General features: G+C 41.8%; 1 protein-coding gene across 6 annotated transcripts in view; it reads right to left on the bottom strand.

Moving 5' to 3' along the window:
• Nucleotides 1-21,137, bottom strand: part of fat3a (FAT atypical cadherin 3a) — a 117,228-nt gene that overhangs the window by 55,780 nt on the left and 40,311 nt on the right. For all 6 annotated transcript variants that reach the window (XM_058080477.1, XM_058080475.1, XM_058080476.1 and 3 more), the window contains exons 3-6: nt 6,941-10,270; nt 2,990-3,313; nt 1,175-1,236; nt 734-1,048 (exon numbers count right to left, since the gene is read on the bottom strand). In XM_058080477.1, coding sequence (XP_057936460.1) covers nt 734-1,048; nt 1,175-1,236; nt 2,990-3,313; nt 6,941-10,253 — 4,014 coding nt within the window. In that variant the 5' untranslated portion in view covers nt 10,254-10,270. The remainder of the gene's footprint in view (nt 1-733; nt 1,049-1,174; nt 1,237-2,989; nt 3,314-6,940; nt 10,271-21,137) is intronic.

Below are 21,137 nucleotides of genomic sequence, written 5' to 3' on the forward strand. Positions count from 1 at the left end.
AAATGCATAATAAGGTTGACAAAAAACATACATAAGTCGCTCCGGAGTATAAGTCGCACAAGGCCAAAAATGCATAATCAGGTAGAAAAAAACATATATAAGTCGCTCCGGAGTATAAGTCGCACAAGACCAAAAATGCATAATCAGGTAGAAAAAAACATATATAAGTCGCTCCAGAGTATAAGTCGCACAAGGCCAAAAATGCATAATCAGGTAGAAAAAAAACATACATAAGTTGCACTGGAGTATAAGTCGTGCAAGGCCAAAAATGCATAATCAGGTAGAAAAAAAAAACATACATAAGTCGCACTGGAGTATGAGTCGCACAAGGCCAAAAATGCATAATCAGGTAGAAAAATAACATACATAAGTCGCACTGGAGTATAAGTCGCACAAGGCCAAAAATGCATTATCAGGTAGAATAAAACATACATAAGTCACACTGGAGTATAAGTTGCACAAAGCCAAAAATGCATAATCAGGTAGAAAAAAAATACATAAGTCGCACTGGAGTATAAGTCGCACAAGGCCAAAAATGCATAACCAGGTAGAAAAAAACATACATAAGTCGCACTGGAGTATAAGTCGCACAAGGCCAAAAATGCATAATCAGGTAGAAAAAAATACATAAGTCGCACAAGGCTAAAAATGCATAATCAGGTAGAATAAAACATACATAAGTCGCACTGGAGTATAAGTGTCAGGACCAGAAACAGGAAGTGCGGTTACGTACCGTCAGGATATCGTAGCTCCCGGCATTGAACGCCTTCCGAGATGACACCATTGCCGTTTTGGTGTCAATGAAGAACTTGCCATCCTCGTTGCCGTCCACGATGCTATACGAAAGGTCGCTGTTGGCGCCGTCATCGCGGTCGTAGGCAAAGACGCGATATATAGGCTCCGCCTTTTTTCTTCTCCCCCTCTCCGGGAGCTTCACCTGGTAGACCTTCTCTGGAAACGTCGGCTTGTTGTCATTTTCATCTAGGACCTGGACCATGACCCACACTGTGGTCTGTATCGGACTGGTCCCGCCATCCGAGATCGATACCTGGAACATTAAGATAGTACACATGCATGAGTATAATATATATATATATATATATATTACCTACAAGGTCTACACTACATGGATGGATGTTCATCAGATGTTCCCAACGGTGTGTTGGGTCCTCACCTCTAAAACGTGTTCCGTTTGTTGTTCACGGTCCAGTTTCCTGGAGGTTGTTGTGATCAGGCCTAATGTGGAAAACATCACAATGTATGATTTGGAAGTTAAAAATGTGAATGGCATGATATCAAAAATATGATTTTTGAGGAATACCTGGAATATGAAATGATAATAATGTATTCATTACGAAAATATTTCAAGAAAACAACCTGACCGGGTCATTTTTGACCCACTTATGGAAGGTTGGGGTAGTAACACAAAAACTACAATTTCTTAAAATGTATAAAAGGTAAGTTAAAAATGTGAATGACATGATATCAAAAACTTGTTTTTGAGGAATACCTGGAATATGAAATGATAAAAAATTTTAATTACAAAGATATTTCAAGAAAACAACCTGACCGGGTCATTTTTGACCCACTTATGGAAGATTTCTTAAAATTTCTTAAAATGTATAAATGTTGAGTTAAAAATGTGAACGGCATGATATCAAAAACATGTTTTTTGAGGAATACCTGGAATATGAAATGATACAATTTTTTCATTATGAAGATATTTCAAGAAAACAACCTGACCGGGTCATTTTTGACCCACATATGGAAGGTTGGGGTAGTAACACAAAAACTACAATTTCTTAAAATGTATAAAAGGTAAGTTAAAAATTTGAACGACATGATATCAAAAATATGTTTTTTGAGGAATACCTGGAATATGAAATGATAAAAAAAATTAATTATGAAGATATTTCAAGAAAACAACCTGACCGGGTCATTTTTGACCCACTTATGGAAGGTTGGGGTAGTAACACAAAAACTAAAATTTCTTAAAATGTATAAAAAATAAGTTAAAAATGTGAACGGCATGATATCAAAAACATTTTTTTCGGAATACCTGGATTATGAAATGATAAAAAATTTTCATGACAAAGATATTTCAAGAAAACAACCTGACCGGGTCATTTTTGACCCACTTATGGAAGGTTGGGGTAGTAACACAAAAACTAAAATTTCTTAAAATCTATAAAAGGTAAGTTAAAAATGTGAATGGCATGATATCAAAAACTTGTTTTTTGAGGAATACCTGGAATATGAAATGATAAAAAAATTAATTATGAAGATATTTCAAGAAAACAATCTGACCGGGTCATTTTTGACCCACTTATGGAAGGTTGGGGTAGTAACACAAAAACTAAAATTCCTTAAAATATATAAAAAATAAGTTAAAAATGTGAATGGCATGATATCAAAAATATGTTTTTTGAGGAATACCTGGAATATGAAATGATGGAAAATTTTCATTATGAAGATATTTCAAGAAAACAACCTGACCGGGTCATTTTTGACCCACTTATGGAAGGTTGGGGTAGTAACACAAAAACTAAAATTTCTTAAAATCTATAAAAGGTAAGTTAAAAATGTGAATGGCATGATATCAAAAACTTGTTTTTTGAGGAATACCTGGAATATGAAATGATAAAAAAATTAATTATGAAGATATTTCAAGAAAACAACCTGACCGGGTCATTTTTGACCCACTTATGGAAGGTTGGGGTAGTAACACAAAAACTAAAATTCCTTAAAATATATAAAAAATAAGTTAAAAATGTGAATGGCATGATATCAAAAATATGTTTTTTGAGGAATACCTGGAATATAAAATGATGGAAAATTTTCATTATGAAGATATTTCAAGAAAACAACCTGACCGGGTCATTTTTGACCCACTTATGCATCTAAGGGTTAAACTTGGTCATGTTTAGAGGAAAGTGTACCAAATCTGGAATCGGGACACCATTTAGAACAAACGCCAACATTTACTGACCGGTTCGAGCGTTGAGAGTGAAGAAGTTTTGTGGGTTCCCACTGACGATTCGGAAGCTGAGCCTTTCAGTAGATGAGGACGATGTGGAGTCGGGATCCTGGGCTTGGATCTGGACCACAGAAACATCCTTGGGAGAGTTCTCTGGTATTGACGGCCGGTACATCGGTTCAGACGTCAAGGGGGCATTGTCGTTTACGTCCTCCACGTGGATGAATACTTCGATTGTGGCAAACTGGGGGACCACGCCGTGGTCGCTGGCGTACACTGTCAGCCAATAGGAGTCTTTGGTCTCACGATCGAGGACGTCTGTCGTATAAATCACCCCTGTTGGACCAAGACACACATTGCGGTATTAACATTATGTTCTTTGTCTACAGAAACGGCAACATGAGCTATAAAATCCACTAAAAACAATAAGTTATATATATTCATGTCAAGAAAAGGTAGAAAAACTTATTGTTTTCAACAACACAACTTTAGTATAAAGTGAAATGAAAAAGCAGAACAGGTCCAGATCTTGGTTCACTGTACTTGTTGACATTCTTTCCATCATCCAAATTGGAAATGTGAAATCAGCCAATCAAATGAGTGAATTCACGTCACATGTCTGGACATTGTTTTTATGATGGTATACTGGGGAAAAAAAAACGGTCAAAATGAGAATCCCCTGAAGTTAACCCACTCAAGCTTGGTTATTGTGTGTAGCTGCTCTATAGGAGTCCACAACTCAATACCAAGGGCTGAAAAATGAATAATAGTTTTTATTGTATTCTAACCTGTTAACCCACTCAAGCTTGGTTATTGTGTGTAGCTGCTCTATAGGAGTCCACAACTCAATACAAAAAGATGAAAAATGAATAATAGTTTTTATTGTATTCTAACCTGTGTTAACCTACTCAAGCTTGGTTATTGTGTGTAGCTGCTCTATAGGAGTCCACAACTCAATACAAAGGGCTGAAAAATTAATAATAGTTTTTATTGTATTCTAACCTGTTAACCCACTCTAGCTTGGTTATTGTGTGTAGCTGCTCTATAGGAGTCCACAACTCAATACAAAGGGCCGGAAAATGAGCACAATTAAGCTGGTTGTCATTGTGTTGGCTAATTGTACACTTATGATTTCAGTTGTGGCTCAAAATATTGCTTTATAGTCATATTATTATAACCGGGTCCAAACCCACCCTAACAATACAGTGGTCATCATTTCAACCAGACCATTTTAAAATGTAGTAAAAATTAAAATGTATTAAAATATAAAGCATTAAAATGTAAAACGTGTCGGTGCCGACCCTAACACAAGAGGAACGTTAATATTCATAAACAACAAAACAACAAATGAACAGCTATAATCAGCCTTTGGAATGGTTGATTTGTTTACCATAGAATATATATACATAGACAGAATATCATTTAAACATATAACTTCAACAAATGACTTCCACCTGCAAATGTTTGATCACTCTTGATTGCAATGAGTCAAATAGACACAATACTGTACACACACTTGATCGTTCCAACAATTGACGAGAAGCAGATTTTCAATAAATGAAACTAAGACATTTGCACGACAACAACAGCACACTTAAAGACCGGGAACATGGCTGACACGTTTCCAAAGCTTCAGGCAATAAAACCACAACATTTCCTTGAAACATGGAATTGACTGTACAGACGCCCGTTCAACGTTTTCCCTTCTTTACACGTCATAATTCTTGGCTGTGAAATGAATTGAATCATATTTCTATCCGCACTCTTAAAGAAGTGTTTGAAAGATTTGACTAATATTAGTTATAGTTATGCACTAAAATAAATCACTATTTCTGTTGTGAAATTAAGGTTGGCCCTTTAAGGCTGGCCCTTTAAGACTGGCCCTTTAAGGCTGGCCCTTTAAGGATGGCCCTTTAAGGATGGCCCTTTAAAGATGGCCCTTTAAGGCTGGCCCTTTAAGACTGGCCCTTTAAGGCTGGCCCTTTAAGGATGGCCCTTTAAGGATGGCCCTTTAAGACTGGCCCTTTAAGGCTGGCCCTTTAAGGCTGGCCCTTAAAGGATGGCCCTTTAAGGCTGGCCCTTTAAGGCTGGCCCTTAAAGGATGGCCCTTTAAGGATGGCCCTTTAAGGATGGCCCTTTAAAGATGGCCCTTTAAGGATGGCCCTTTAAGGATGGCCCTTTAAGGCTGGCCCTTTAAGGCTGGCCCTTAAAGGATGGCCCTTAAAGGATGGCCCTTTAAGGCTGGCCCTTTAAGGATGGCCCTTTAAGGCTGGCCCTTTAAGGCTGGCCCTTTAAGGCTGGCCCTTTAAGGATGGCCCTTTAAGACTGGCCCTTTAAGGCTGGCCCTTTAAGACTGGCCCTTTAAGGATGGCCCTTTAAGACTGGCCCTTTAAGGATGGCCCTTTAAGGCTGGCCCTTTAAGGATGGTTCTTTAAGGCTGGCCCTTTAAGGCTGGCCCTTTAAGGATGGCCCTTTAAAGATGGCCCTTTAAAGATGGCCCTTTAAGGCTGGCCCTTTAAGGCTGGCCCTTTAAGGCTGGAGCTTTAAGGCTGGCCCTTTAAGACTGGCCCTTTAAGGATGGCCCTTTAAGGCTGGCCCTTTAAGGCTGGCCCTTTAAGGCTGGCCCTTTAAGGCTGGTTCTTTAAGGCTGGCCCTTTAAGGCTGGCCCTTTAAAGATGGCCCTTTAAGGCTGGCCCTTTAAGGATGGCCCGTTAAGGCTGGCCCTTTAAGGCTGGAGCTTTAAGGCTGGCCCTTTAAGGATGGTCCTTTAAGGCTGGCCCTTTAAGGATGGCCCTTTAAGACTGGCCCTTTAAGGATGGCCCTTTAAGGCTGGCCCTTTAAGGATGGTTCTTTAAGGCTGGCCCTTTAAGGCTGGCCCTTTAAGGATGGCCCTTTAAGGATGGCCCTTTAAGGATGGAGCTTTAAGGCTGGCCCTTTAAGGATGGAGCTTTAAGGCTGGCCCTTTAAGGCTGGCCCTTTAAGGCTGGCCCTTTAAGGCTGGCCCTTTAAGGCTGGCCCTTTAAGGCTGGCCCTTTAAGGATGGTCCTTTAAAGATGGCCCTTTAAGGCTGGCCCTTTAAGGCTGGCCCTTTAAGACCGGCCCTTTAAGACCGGCCCTTTAAGGCTGGCCCTTTAAGGCTGGCCCTTTAAGGATGGCCCTTTAAGGCTGGCCCTTTAAGGCTGGCCCTTTAAGGCTGGCCCTTTAAGGCTGGAGCTTTAAGACTGGCCCTTTAAGGATGGCCCTTTAAGGATGGCCCTTTAAGGCTGGCCCTTTAAGGCTGGCCCTTTAAGGCTGGAGCTTTAAGGCTGGCCCTTTAAGGCTGGCCCTTTAAAGATGGCCCTTTAAGGATGGCCCTTTAAGGCTGGCCCTTTAAGGATGGCCCTTTAAGACTGGCCCTTTAAGGATGGCCCTTTAAGGCTGGCCCTTTAAGGATGGTTCTTTAAGGCTGGCCCTTTAAGGCTGGCCCTTTAAGGATGGCCCTTTAAGGATGGCCCTTTAAGGATGGAGCTTTAAGGCTGGCCCTTTAAGGATGGAGCTTTAAGGCTGGCCCTTTAAGGCTGGCCCTTTAAGGCTGGCCCTTTAAGGATGGAGCTTTAAGGCTGGCCCTTTAAGGCTGGCCCTTTAAGGATGGAGCTTTAAGGCTGGCCCTTTAAGGCTGGCCCTTTAAGGCCGGCCCTTTAAGGCTGGCCCTTTAAGGCCGGCCCTTTAAGGCTGGCCATTTAAAGATGGCCATTTAAGGATGGTTCTTTAAGGCTGGCCTGTTTGTTTGGCTATGTTAGCACTAGCTAAGCGCTAGCAGAATAATGAGGAAAAACCGATGTCGCACTGTGTGATGACTTCGTTCTGAGCTGAAACCGCAATTAGCGTACGGAAATGATAGCGTTCAGGACCAAGGTCTGATGACTCCAATTGACTCCAACCCCATCAAAATCATGACTACAACAATTTGGAAAAGAACCGTACCTGTTTCTTCATCAATGGCAAATCGTCCGAGCCCGCTCCCATCACGGATGGAATATTGGATTTCTCCATCCCTGCCATCGTCTTCATCGTTTGCGCTGACTTGTAGAAGCGTACTTCCAATCCGAGCGTTCTCCTTAATGGATCCTGACAAGGCAAACTGGGAAAAGTACGGCGCGTAGAGGTTTTCGTTCACATCAAGGACCTCCACTTCCACATAAGTGACAGAGAGAAGAGATACCGGTTTTCCTTTGTCTTTGGCCCTGACTGTCAGGTTGTAGAACTGCTGAGTCTCATAGTCCAACTCCTTGGTCAAACGGATGGCTCCGCTTGCTTTGTCGATGTCAAACCATCCATTGTAGTCGCTGGCTAACGAGTAGCGCACCTGGCCACCCAAACCCAAATCCGGGTCTTGGGTTTCTAGCCAGGCCACAACAGTTCCGATGGGGAGATCCTCCAGAGCTCTGGCTTTGTACACACTGGGAATAAAGAGCGGGGGGCAGTCGTTCACGTCTTCCAGTACGACTTGTAATGAACTTATGGAAAATCTCTGTTTCCCTTTTTCTGCCTTGTCTCGGGCCTCGATCTTCAAATGAAACCAGGCGGCCAACTCCCGATCAAGTTGGCCAGCAACATAAACGATACCATTCGTGGAGTTGATACCGAACTGGGCGGTGCTGGTCAAAAAGGAGTACACCAGTTCTCCATTAAGTCCCAGATCTTTGTCCGTGGCCTCCACTTGAATGACATCCGTCCCGATGGCAGTGTTTTCCGGTATGGAAATCCGATAACCGCCTTCTTGCAAAAACTGCGGCGCGTTATCATTAGCATCCAGGATATAGACCGTTAGCAAACGCCAAGCCGATTTCTGTGGCAGGCCGAGATCATAGATGGTTATGTTGAGAAGATAACGATCTCTCTTTTCTCTGTCCATGGGAAGCAAGACGCGGATAAGACCGGTTTCCATGTCCATTTGAAAACAGCTGTCAATATTCCCGTCTGGAATGGAGTAAACCATCTGGCCGTTGAATCCCGTGTCGCCGTCGTAAGCTTTTACCTGGAAGACGCTCGAGCCAAGCTTGAGGTCCTCCGCCACGGAGATATCAGTGGGGAAAGATCTCTCAAACTGAGGCGTTTGACGGTTGACAGAAAAAAGGTCAATAAAGCCCTCCTCCATTTTGGGCTTGGTGCCGGTTTTGGACTTTTTCAGTAACTTCTCAGCTAATTTTTGAGCTACTCTCGTCTCTTTGCAGTCAAAATCTGTGTTTGGCGATTTCCCTTTCACGACTGAAATGTTTACAAACGTGGGTTCGGAAAAATTCTCACCGTCGGTGGCGGTTATTTTGAGACTGAAGACGCCGTTCTTTGGACTGGCGGTATCCAGCGGGCGTCTCAGCGCAAGGATCCCCGAATCGGCGTTAAGGTCAAAGTAGCCCCACTCGTTCCCTGAAATGATTTTATATTTCACTAGATCTAACTCGTCTACATCAATGGCGGACATCGTGGTAATGGCTTCATCCATCGGGAAATCTGCGGAGATCACGCCCCGACACGAGACCTTCTCAAACAAGGGTTGGTTGTCGTTGACGTTCTCCAGGTGAATCGTGACGTTCACTTCGCTCTCCCGTCGGTAAGGCGATCCCCAGTCGGAGGCTCTGACGACAAACACAAACGTCTCTGAAGACGACTCAAAGTCCAGCTTCTTTGTCGTGGTGATGACGCCGGAGAACTGATTGATTTGGAACGGCAGCGGCACAAGACTGGAAATACTAAAAGTCATGTACCCGTTTTCGCCTCGATCTGCATCGGTCGCAGAAACCGTTAAGACGGCGGTCCCAACCGGTACACTCTCGTTGACAGAAACCTCATAAGACGACCGGGAAAATTTGGGGGTGTTGTCATTGGCGTCCACGATAGAAATCCGCACTTTGACTTTGAGCTCGCTGTCTATTTCCAAAACCTCGAGGTTAAAGACATTCTGAGTCGCTTGGGTGAACCATGCGTTGGTGGAGATGACGCCGGTTAAGGTGTTTATTTGAAAAAATATCGAATCTGCAGAAGGCGTCAATATATATTCCGCATCATCCGGCTCTGGTGTTATTTTCACCGCCTGAACGATTGTGCCCGGCGGCGCGATTTCGCTCAAACTGACGTCATACGTCTCGTGCTCAAACTTGACATCCAATGTCGGTTGTTTTTTAACCGCAACGTAGACCACCTTGACGGCGGAGAACTTTGCTGGGTTTCCTCGATCTTTGGCTTGCAGTGTGAGGTTACAGCCGTACGGGTACGTTTCCCAGTTTATTGTATCGGACGCTTTTATGGCAAAGTCCCGTTCGTTGGATCTTTCCATGAAAAACTGGTTGGAAGGGTCCCCGCCGACAATGACCACCGAGTCTATGTACCCGTTTGAACCCTCGTCTGGATCGTCGACAGTCACAATGGCAAAGACTGCGTTCCGATCGAGCCAGGAAGGATGGTGTGATATCACATTTATGATCGGCGCGTACATATTTACGCGCTCGATGTGGACAAAGAGCTTGGCCGTGCTGCTGACGCCATTATTCCCGTAAAGCTTCATGCCTCGGTCCACTGCCAGTATTTCTAAGTCGTAGCGGTTTTGCTCCTCGACGCTGAGCTTCCCGCTGAGAGAAACGACCCCGCTAGTCGGATGCACGGCGAAAAGCTCCATTTTGTCTTTGAAAAAATAGTAAAACTCCCCGTTGGAGCCGGTGTCCGCATCCGTGGCCGTAACTTGCGCTATGCTAGTTCTGAGCGGAGTGCTTTCCGCGATGGTGACCGAGTACGTGGTCGGCGAAAAAAGAGGCCGCAGGTCATTCATGTCCAAGACCTGGATGCTGACTTTAGTCCAGGTCTCGGTGACCGCATCGCCCTTAATGGAGGCTTTGACTGTCAAAACGTAGTTGTCCTGGATTTCTCTGTTTAAGATGGCAGCGTTTCCTCCTTTAGTCCTTATGCGCAAGAAGCAGAAGTCGCCCAGAACGTACTCCTCGGCTTTGAAAAACCCCTCATCATCTCCGGATGTGATTCTGTAGCGGATCTCCCAGGACCGCAGCGCCAGGTGGACGCCCATTTTAATTTTACTGTTGGCATAGGTGCGAGCGGCTGAGTTCTCGTAGACTGTGGCGTGGTACACCGGCTGGGTGAAGTCCAAATGAGGTGAAGTCGGACTTGAATTCGGAGGGGCGTTCTGTCCGCAGCAGGGTGGCGGCTTGAAGAGAAACAGCAGCGGCAGGAAGACGAGGCCGAGTAGAGGGGCACGCATGCCTGCCCACTGGCCCATGTTCAAATCCATCCCATCGTCATTTCATTCTGAAACACAAAAAAAATGAAAAATGAGTGAGAAATGCTTTACGGTGAGAAGGATTTACCGCAGGGGTCTCAAACATGCGGCCCGCGGGCCAAATGTGGCCCGCAGGACACTAGTTTGAGGCCCCCGCCTTGATATGAAAGTTTAAAGTTTGATATGGATGCTGTATGGTATCATGTACCCAGAAAAAATGATTACGTTTGATTCATGTTCATGTTAAAGGTTAAATAACTGTTAATAGTTATCCTCCCTATCCATGTGGAAGTGGTAAGTTTTTGGCTATTTAAGTTGAAAGGAAATAACTTGAAGGCTACCGTTTAGGTGGCTAGCTCTCTAGTTTGCGAGTTAGCATGTGTCTCAAGACCCTGCAGTTGCGCAATATGTTGTAAATAAAAAGAGTATAAATGTGACTATAGTCGTGTTTTGTCATGTCTACAGGGCTCTAATAATGCTTTGTTCATTTTCATCTGAAAAAAATCATTTGTCATTTGTCAAGTTATTTCCTTTCAACTTAAATAGCCAAAAACTTACCACTTCCACACGGATAGGGAGGATAACTATTAACAGTTATTTAACCTTTAACATGAACATGAATCAAACGTAATCATTTTTTCTGGGTACATGATACCATACAGCATCCATATCAAACATTAAACTTTCATATCAAGGCGGGGGCCTCAAACATGCGGCCCGCGGGCCAAATGTGGCCCGCAGGACACTAGTTTGAGGCCCCTGGTTTAGGCTATATCGGCCATTCCTAATTAAAGATCGATCGATACATCGGCCAGCCGATATATCGGTTGCGTTCTTTACTTGAATCGGTATCGGTCGATCACATGGATGCTAGATAAACTTAAACTAGTTTTGCACATGGTTGAATATTTATTCCTTTTAAAGTTGATAATGCCGTTTAAATGTATGTTTAAGAAAGCTGAATCCTACTTTGTTCAGTGTTTATATTTCTATAAATATTTGTTTCAACTTGAGACCTGGAATATTTGTTATCATTGTCATTTTTTTCATGTACTAAATTGAGGGAGTAAAAGCAGTATCGGCCACAAATATTGGCCTAAGCAAAAGGGTGATGGGGAAAAATTGGTATCGGCATCGGTCCATATCGGTCGATCCCTATTCCTAATCAGAACGTGTCAGCTGTGTGGTGATATTTTATTTCTGTCCAGTCATTTTTGGTACATACTCATATAAAATCAACCATAATGATAACAATAACATTTAAAGCCAACAAAGTTCTGGTATCGGAACAGTATCTAATCAGCAGATATCCAAATTCAGACATTGGGGATCGGAAAAACTGTGGATCGGTGCTTTCCGAGTTTTTACAGATATATAAATATATAAATCTATAAATACGATCAGGTTGTCAATAATACAGGAGGAGGAAATGGCCTACTCTAATTATCCAATAACATATGAAACATCCCAAAGAGGGAATGCCCTTTACACTCCACATCTTTGGAATCTTTGGAGTGACACCCCGGAGCAAATCTGTGTGCTTTGCTGCCTGTCTCAAGGGCACCTTGGTTGGCACTCGCTCTTTAAAGTCCAGCGACTGACATCTCCTTCTTATGAAACCGAAATGACTTCTGACATCATTCTTCTACAGCCACGAAACAAGGATCTTCAATTGCATGTTTCACAAAACCGGACGTGGTTTGAGAAGGAACAAAATAATTACACGACTAAGAAGATAAGTGGAACATCACCAAAACCGACGGTCGGGAAAATAACTTCCAAGGCAAATTCATCATGGACTTATCACAATCGTTTTCCTGAAATCCGAGTCAACTGCGATCCGACGTCTTAAAAAGTGTCTTCTGTTTAACACACAAGTCCCAAATATGTGCAAAGCCGGTCTTTGGAAGACAAACCTGATGCCGTAAATGTCATGTTGTGGTCAAAGGAAAGCCGCACTGGTCTGCGACTTGATGACTCGGCACTTTTCACCACGACTAAATGAGGCAGTGCGAGCAAGTATTCGTATAATGACATATTACCAAAGTACACAGGTTCATTCTCAGCCGCGCGGTCTTCCTCGCTTTCACAAGAGCGTTACATTTTTGCATGGCGCAGAAGAAAAAACCAGTATTTTCTTCCTCTGCGTGTCCAAAAAGCCCCCCCCCCAGTAAAGAAAGCGCGTCTGCCAGCATTTTCAATACAATTCCTTCAAGTCATTCAGGAAAGAAAAGCTCAACTCGGCTTGTGTGGAATGCTGAGAACCCTACAATTTTCATCTGACCTTAAAATGTCATTGTGATACCAACTTCAGTCAGTCAAGAGGCTGGCTGGGTGGGTGGAGGTGGAGAAGACTTTCTGCAAGAAGTATCTCAAAGCACTTTTACTAGGTCAGTCCATCTCTCTTGGGGGGGGGGGGGGGGGGGGTGAGAAGAGGAAGGCAGTTATGATGCCTCAACACTGAACAAAACATCCCAAAAAAAAAAAACTGTTGAACAATAGCTTGGTTTAGCTCAGGGGTGGCCAAACTACAGCCCGGGGGCCACATCCGGCCCGCCAAGTGTTTGAATACGGCCCGCCCAATCTTTCCAAAGTATTTAATTTAAAGTCAACATACAACCTGGCATCATGGCCTGAGCCAACCTTTTGATGGTTGTATCAATTTCGTTGTTTGACATGGTCTGTTGTTTACAAAGTGCTCCTGAAAAAAGAGACACAAGCACATAATAATATAATAATAATAAAAATTAAAATAATAATTATTATATTATTATTATAACTATTATGATATCATATTTATTATACTAATGCTAATTATTATATTAATTATATATAATAATATTGTTATATTTGCATATTTTACATAACAATAATATAATAATTATTATTTTAATTTTATTTTAATTATTATAATATTTTATTATTTTTAAAATATTTAAATATAAATATAAAATAATAAATAATAATAGCAGATTGCATGACAATTTTACAGATACAATAATACCAGGTGGACTGTTACATGTAAAATATATAGTCTGCCCCCCCCCCCCCCCCCCCCGGAAATTTTGTTATATCAATGCGGCCCGCGAGTCAAAAAGTTTGCCCACCCCTGGTTTAGCTAAACGCTTGGGCAGGAAAGAAAGATGACAAAATCATTCAAAAGGTGAAACCCCATTTTCATAAAACACCAACAAAGATGACGTTTTCACATTCAGTTGAAGCGTTTGTGAGCGTTCAGGACAGTGCTTACATTCATCATGCAGCATATTAACATGTACATCATATATGTTCCGGTCCACAATTATGACATGCTTATGTTGTTATGCTTCGCTGACCATGTTTTTTCGCCAAGCGTGAAGATGTTTTACTTACTTAAACAGTATATAAATACACAAAGTATTTGTCTGCATTGTTTTTCTGTCCTTGTTAGACCCAGTTTGTGCTGCTCTCTGAAGGGAGTAGTTAATAGGATGGTAAGAGATTTTAGTTTTAGTTTAGATTTTTAGATGTGCAGCGTTTTTCTGTCCTTGTTAGACCCAGTTTGTGCTGCTCTCTGAAGGACGTAGTTAACAACATGGTAAGAGATTTTAGTTTTAGTTTACATTTTTAGATGTGTAGCGTTTTTCTGTCCTTGTTAGACCCAGTTTTTACTGCTCTCTGAAGGGAGTAGTTAACAGCATGGTAAGAGATTTTAGTTTTAGTTTACATTTTTAGATGTGCATCGTTTTTCTGTCCTTGTTAGACCCAGTTTGTGCTGCTCTCTGAAGGACGTAGTTAACAACATGGTAAGAGATTTTAGTTTTAGTTTAGATTTTTAGATGTGCAGCGTTTTTCTGTCCTTGTTGTGCTACTTTTTTCCCCGATGCATAGTTCATGGTCACACAAAACATTCCAAGCATAGCGTATTGTGCATTTAATATATAACCACAGAAACATAAAAATATCGACACTGAAAGGGAAAATCAAGGAACTGGACCCATTATGCAAATTTTTGTCCCTTTGTATTGAGATGTGGACTCCTAAAGAGCAGCTACACACAATAACCCACCCAGAAAGCTTCCTAGATCTTCCAGCATCTGCATCTATCCTGGCTTTACTTCTTTAGATTTCCAAAACATAACAAACAAAATGAACCAAACCTTTTTTTTTTCATTATTAATCATGTATTTAGTATATTCATGTACCGACATGTAAGTGCACTGCTATTTCCTTTCAACATAGACGACCAATCTTAATATCAGATGCAAATCTATTCTGCATCTTGTGTGCATTTGAAGCAATGAATGGATTTAATGCATGGCTGCAACGTGATCAAAGGACGGCTTCACTCGGACAAAACGGATACATGCTGCATGGAAATACATTTCCAGGCAAATCCTGCTGTACAGCAATAATCACAGCCTTATCTGGGAAAAAAGTGAGTGACAGATGGAATAAAGAGCCTAAACGCTGGACGCGAATACAAACAAGCGAGACGTGGAGAGGACAGAAGGAGAAGTGGAGGAGCGAGCATCATCTCATCCATACATCCATCATCATCCATACTTAGCACCGCACACAAGAGCGCCCGCAAGCATGGCTGTCAACTCCGGTTAACGCATCAATCAGCAGGATGACATGCACTGGCCCGAATACTAAAATACTAAATACTAAATAGTCAATTACCCCAAAATATATTGTTTTGTGTTTTTTTGCCCTACACGGGACCTTGCCCCACAGTTCCACATATGACTCAGAGGATGACCAATTAAAATCATTTCTACCTTCAGTCGCTGTGTGTGTGTGTGTGTGTGTACGAGTGGGATTTGGATGTGTGTGCACCAGAGAAGGTAAGCGGAATGTGCGCATAAAAGACAAAAAAGAATAATGGGTCTAGGTCTAGGTCAGACACCACAGATCCACTTTCACTACCACGTGACAAAATGGACAAAAGCTTTTTCTCACGTTCTTTATGAGGATCTATAACTTTTTCATTCTACACAAAGACCTATTTCTCTCAAATATCTGCGTTCATGTGCCGAGATAATCCATCCACCATACTAAGATGTTGATGAGACAACATGCTTATTGCCCAGGCCCCTGCTTTAAAGATGCATAATCAGGTAGAAAAAAACATACATAAGTCGCACTGGAGTATAAGTCGCACAAGGCCAAAAATGCATAATCAGGTAGAAAAAAACATACATAAGTCGCACTGGAGTATAAGTCGCACAAGGCCAAAAATGCATAATTAGGGAGAAAAAAACATACATAAGTCGCTCCGGAGTATAAGTCACACAAGGCCAAAAATGCATAATTAGGTAGAAGAAAACATACATAAGTCGCACAATGCCAAAAATGCATAATTAGGTCGAAAAAAACATACATAAGTCGCACTGGAGTATAAGTCGCACAAGGCCAAAAATGCATAATCAGGTAGAAAAAAAACACACATAAGTCGCACTGGAGTATAAGTCGCACAAAGCCAAAAATGCATAATCAGGTAGAAAAAAACATACATAAGTCGCACTGGAGTATAAGTCGCACAAGGCCAAAAATGCATAATTAGGTAGAAGAAAACATACATAAGTCGCACAATGCCAAAAATGCATAATTAGGTAGAAAAAAACATACATAAGTCGCACTGGAGTATAAGTCGCACAATGCCAAAAATGCATAATTAGGTAGAAAAAAAACATACATAAGTCGCTCCTGAGTATAAGTCGCACAATGCCAAAAATGCATAATCAGGTTGGAAAAAACATACATAAGTCGCACTGGAGTATAAGTCGCACAAGGCCAAAAATGCATTATCAGGTAAAAAAAAAACATACATAAGTCGCACTGGAGTATAAGTCGCACAAGGCCAAAAATGCATAATCAGGTCAAAAAAAACATACATAAGTCTCACTGGAGTATACGTCGCACAAGGCCAAAAATGCATAATTAGGTAGAAAAAAACATACATAAGTCGCTCCTGAGTATAAGTCGCACAATGCCAAAAATGCATAATCAGGTTGGAAAAAACATACATAAGTCGCACTGGAGTATAAGTCGCACAAGGCCAAAAATGCATAATCAGGTTGGAAAAAACATACATAAGTCGCACTGGAGTATAAGTCGCACAAGGCCAAAAATGCATAATCAGGTCAAAAAAAACATACATAAGTCTCTCCGGAGTATAAGTCACACAATGCAAAAATGCATAATCAGGTAGAAAAAAACATACATAAGTTGCTCCGGAATATAAGTCGCACAAGGCCAAAAATGCATAATTAGGTAGAAGAAAACATACATAAGTCGCACAATGCCAAAAATGCATAATTAGGTAGAAAAAAACATACATAAGTCGCACTGGAGTATAAGTTGCACAATGCCAAAAATGCATAATCAGGTAGAAAAAAAACATACATAAGTTGCTCCGGTGTAAAAGTCACACAAGGCCAAAAATGCATAATTAGGTAGAAAAAAACATACATAAGTCGCTCCGGAGTATAAGTCGCACAATGCCAAAAATGCATAATCAGATAGAAAAAAACATACATAAGTCACACTGGAGAATAAGTCCCACAACGCCAAAAATGCATAATCAGGTAGAAAAAAACATACATAAGTCGCACTGGAGTATAAGTCGCACAAGGCCAAAAATGCATAATTAGGTAGAAAAAAACATACATAAGTTGCACTGGAGTATAAGTTGCACAATGCCAAAAATGCAGAATCAGGTAGAAAAAAACATACATAAGTTGCTCCGGAGTATAAGTCGCACAAGGCCAAAAATGCATAATTAGCTAGATGGATTATCTCGGCAAATGAGACGTGCTCACTAACAGATTTGCAAACAATATTAGAGAGAAATATGCTTTTGTGTAAATAGAAAAAGTTTTAGATTTCAGTTCACGATGAATGGAAGCAAAAACTATGATATTTATACTGCATTTTTACTAAGAGTATGTACAGCTGTTCAATTGTTCCTGCTATGCTGGCATGTTTTCAAGAGAAAAAATCTTTGTAATTGAATGCACCACTGCTGGGAATCATACTCACCGACTACAAACTACAAAGAAAATCATTAATTTATTCATGAATTTTCCACCACTTAACCGGATCAGGGTCACACTCGAGCTGGTCTTTGGGTTCGGTACACCTTGGCCTGGTCGCTAGTCAACCACAGAGTACATGAAGACAAGCGAGCGTTCACATTCAGACCCTTATTGACAATTAAAGCCGTTATTTGACCTAAATTGCATGTTATGTTAATACACCCTGAAAAAACACTGCAAACACTGACAGATCACATCTGAGATCCAAACCCAGAAGATAGACGTGCTGCCCACACACAAACGAGCAAATCCTTTGTTGTAAATAAAGAAAACAAACAAGCGGCGCTATAATTGTCAGTATAGAAATGTTTGTGTTTGAGGCCAGGTGAAAATAATGCTTGAAGCTCGGCGAGGCGCCGCAATGAATGCAATCAGCGCTAATCAATCTCACTTCAAATGAGGAGGGGAGACCCGAGGCTCCTCCAGGGTAAGAAGAACACACAAGAAGCTTCCACGTTCGATGGTAGAAAACTAGCTCTCTTCCTGGTCAAACAAGGAACGCAAGCATTTTATCATCGCATTAGCATTCCTGGGCTACATTGTTTTTTTTAATACATAATTTCACTCCTAAAAAACAACAGCTTTGCTATCATTATCAGAAAAAAATAGCAATATTTGAATCTTGGTTGGCTGCACGGAGGTCGAGTGGTTAGCGTGCAGACGTCACAGCTAGGAGACAAGGGTTCAATTCCAGCCTCGGAATTGCATGTTCCTAGCATGTTCTCCACGTGAATGTGTGGGTTTTCTCCGGTTTTACTCCGGTTTCCTCCCACATTCCAAAAACATGCTAGGTTAATTAGCCACTCCAAATTGTCCATTGAGTGTGAATGGTTGTTTGTCTATATGTGCCCTGGGATTGGTCAGACTGGCCACCAGTCCAGGGTGGACCCCGCCTCTCATCCAAAAGAGCAGCTGGGATAGGCTCCGACACCCACGCGACCCTCGTGAGGAAAAGAAAATAGGTAGAAAATGAATGAATGAGTTCTCCTCCTATTTTGTGTGGAAGTGGTAACTTTTTGGCTTGTTATTTTGTCTTTTCCCACCCTCGGCCATCTCCGTGTGGAGTTTACATGTTCTCCCGGTACATGTGTGGGTTTTCTCCCACATTCCAAAAAAATATGCTAGGTTAATTAGCCACTCCAAATTGTCCATAGGTATGAATGTGAGTGTGAATGGTTGTTTGTCTATATGTGCCCTGGGATTGGTCAGACTGGCCACCAGTCCAGAGTGGACCCCGCCTCTCACCCAAAAGACAGCTGGGATAGGCTCCAGCACCCCTCATGACCCTTGTGAGGAAAAGCGGTAAAAAAATGAATGAGTTCTCCTCCTATTTTGTGTGGAAGTGGTAACTTTTTGGCTTGTTATTTTGTCTTTTCCCACCCTCGGCCATCTCCGTGTGGAGTTTGCATGTTCTCCCCGTGCTTGTGTGGGTTTTCTCCGGGTACTCCGGTTTCCTCCCACATTCCAAAAACATGCTAGGTTAATTAGCGACTCCAAATTGTCCATAGGTATGAATGTGAGTGTGAATGGTTGTTTGTCTATATGTGCCCTGGGATTGGTCACAGACTGGCCACCAGTCCAGGGTGTACCCCGCCTCTCGTCCAGAAGACAGCTGGGATAGGCTCCAGCACCCGCCATGACCCTTGTGAGGAAAAGCGGTAGAAAATGAATGAATGAGTTCTCCTCCTATTTTGTGTGGAAGTGGTAACTTTTTGTCTTGTTATTTTGTCTTTTCCCACCCTTGGCCATCTCCGTGTGGATGAGTGTACCCCGCCTCTCGCCTGAAGACAGCTGGGATAGGCTCCAGCACCCCCCAAACACCAAAACTATATAAAGTATAGTACATCAGTTGGAGGCGCTAAACGTCCCGTAGGTGTGAATGTGCCCAAAGTGGGTTGGGATAGACTCAGCCACGACAAAGCGATGAATGGATGTTATATAAGACCTTCCTCTGCATCCAAATCCCTGTCCACGGAAGCCACCATTCATTTGGTCACACTCTGGTCGTGGTCAATTCCAGCTAACCGCAGCTTCCCTACAGCAGATTGGGCGGAAACGTCAAACCACCGCCATTCACATTTCTACACCAGCGTGGGCGTCACTGGAAGTGGGGCAGGCGAAGCGTCTTGCCCAAGGACACAACGGCAGATGGGAACTGTGATGGATGCTTTTAGAACCGCCAACCCCGCGGTTATCGCCAGGACCAGTGTTTACGGTATGTGTCCATGGTGTGTATGGAATCTGGGTCAGAGTCTTCAACTCCTTGGCAGCTGAAAGACTGACTTCCATGTGAGGGAAATTGACTACAGCATCATCGCCTGTAAGTGTTTGGCAAACATGTCCGTCCACGTATTAATAAACTATTTTCATAACAATCTGGTCAGCACTGATGACAGTTTCCACAGATCCTTCATTGTTTTAGCACAGGGGTCTCAAACTCAATTTACTTGGGGGCCACTGGAGCTCGGGTCTGGGTTTTCCAAAAAAAAAAACCCAAAAAATTTATTAAATTTATTAAAAACAAAAAAATTAAAAAAAACTTCGCTTTGGTTCCATTTTTTCTACAATAAAAGCTCTGATAAAACATTCCACTGTTCTCAAATATCTTACTTTTTATTTTTCTGCACAAAATAAGATGAAAAATAAATAAACGAATCAAGAATAAAGAAAATCAATCAATCAGTAATAAATAAATATAATAATAATAATAAAAAGTTAAGAAAGCACATATAGTTGGTGGGTAGACAAATGATTTTTTTCATATTAAAATGAACAAAGCATTATTAGAGCCCTGTAGACATGACAAAACACGACTATAGTCACATTTATACTCTTTTTATTTACAACATATTGCGCAACTGCAGGGTCTTGAGACACATGCTAACTCGCAAGCTAGAGAGCTAGCCACCTAAACGGTAGCCTTCGAGTTATTTCCTTTCAACTTAAATAGCCAAAAACTTACCACTTCCACACGGATAGGGAGGATAACTATTAACAGCTATTTAACCTTTAACATGAACATGAATCAAACGTAATCATTTTTTCTGGGTACATGATACCATACAGCATCCATATCAAACTTTAAACTTTCATATCAAGGTGGGGGCCTCAAACTAGTGTCCTGCGGGCCACATTTGGCCCGTAGACAAACTTGAAAGAACTCAATAACACAAACTGAGGTATTGCCGTACTGCGTATGAAATGAAAAACTGTAGATTTTCAATACAAAATGACTTGGCCAACCATTTTAAGAATATCTTATTGCTTTTCGCAGACCTCTTTGCATTGCTACGATTTTCAAGCGGGTCTCTAAAGACTCCACAAACCCTCAGTGGGTCCGTCTAGTGTGAAAGTACAATATTAATATTGCAATACATGTGGGTGTGCGGGGGTGGGCTTTATACTTTATACTTCCCCACAACCATATGAGGCACCTGCTTTTCATTTTCACTTAAAAATGTGACAACACGAGAAAAAAGTGCATTATTATATGAATCCATGCATTCATTTCCCATAACGCTTATTCTCACAGAGGTTGCAGGGGTATGCTGGAGCCTATCCCAGCTGACGTCGGGCGAGAGGCGGCATTTTGTTAATGTTCCGGTAAAACAAATGAGCTATGAAAATAAATGTTACAAAATCTCATAGCTCGTGGCCATTTTCATTTTGTAAAAGTAGCGCTCACAAGAAAAAAAAAAAAAGTTGAGACCAGCGCTTTGCGTGTAACATAAATAAGTCATGGCGTGTCATTGATATTCCGCTCTCATTCGCCCAAGTCACTCTCTTCTGTGCGGCGCCGAAAAAAGAAAATATA

Source organism: Doryrhamphus excisus, chromosome 8 (genome assembly GCF_030265055.1).
Source record: "Doryrhamphus excisus isolate RoL2022-K1 chromosome 8, RoL_Dexc_1.0, whole genome shotgun sequence".
Lineage (NCBI taxonomy): Eukaryota > Metazoa > Chordata > Actinopteri > Syngnathiformes > Syngnathidae > Doryrhamphus > Doryrhamphus excisus.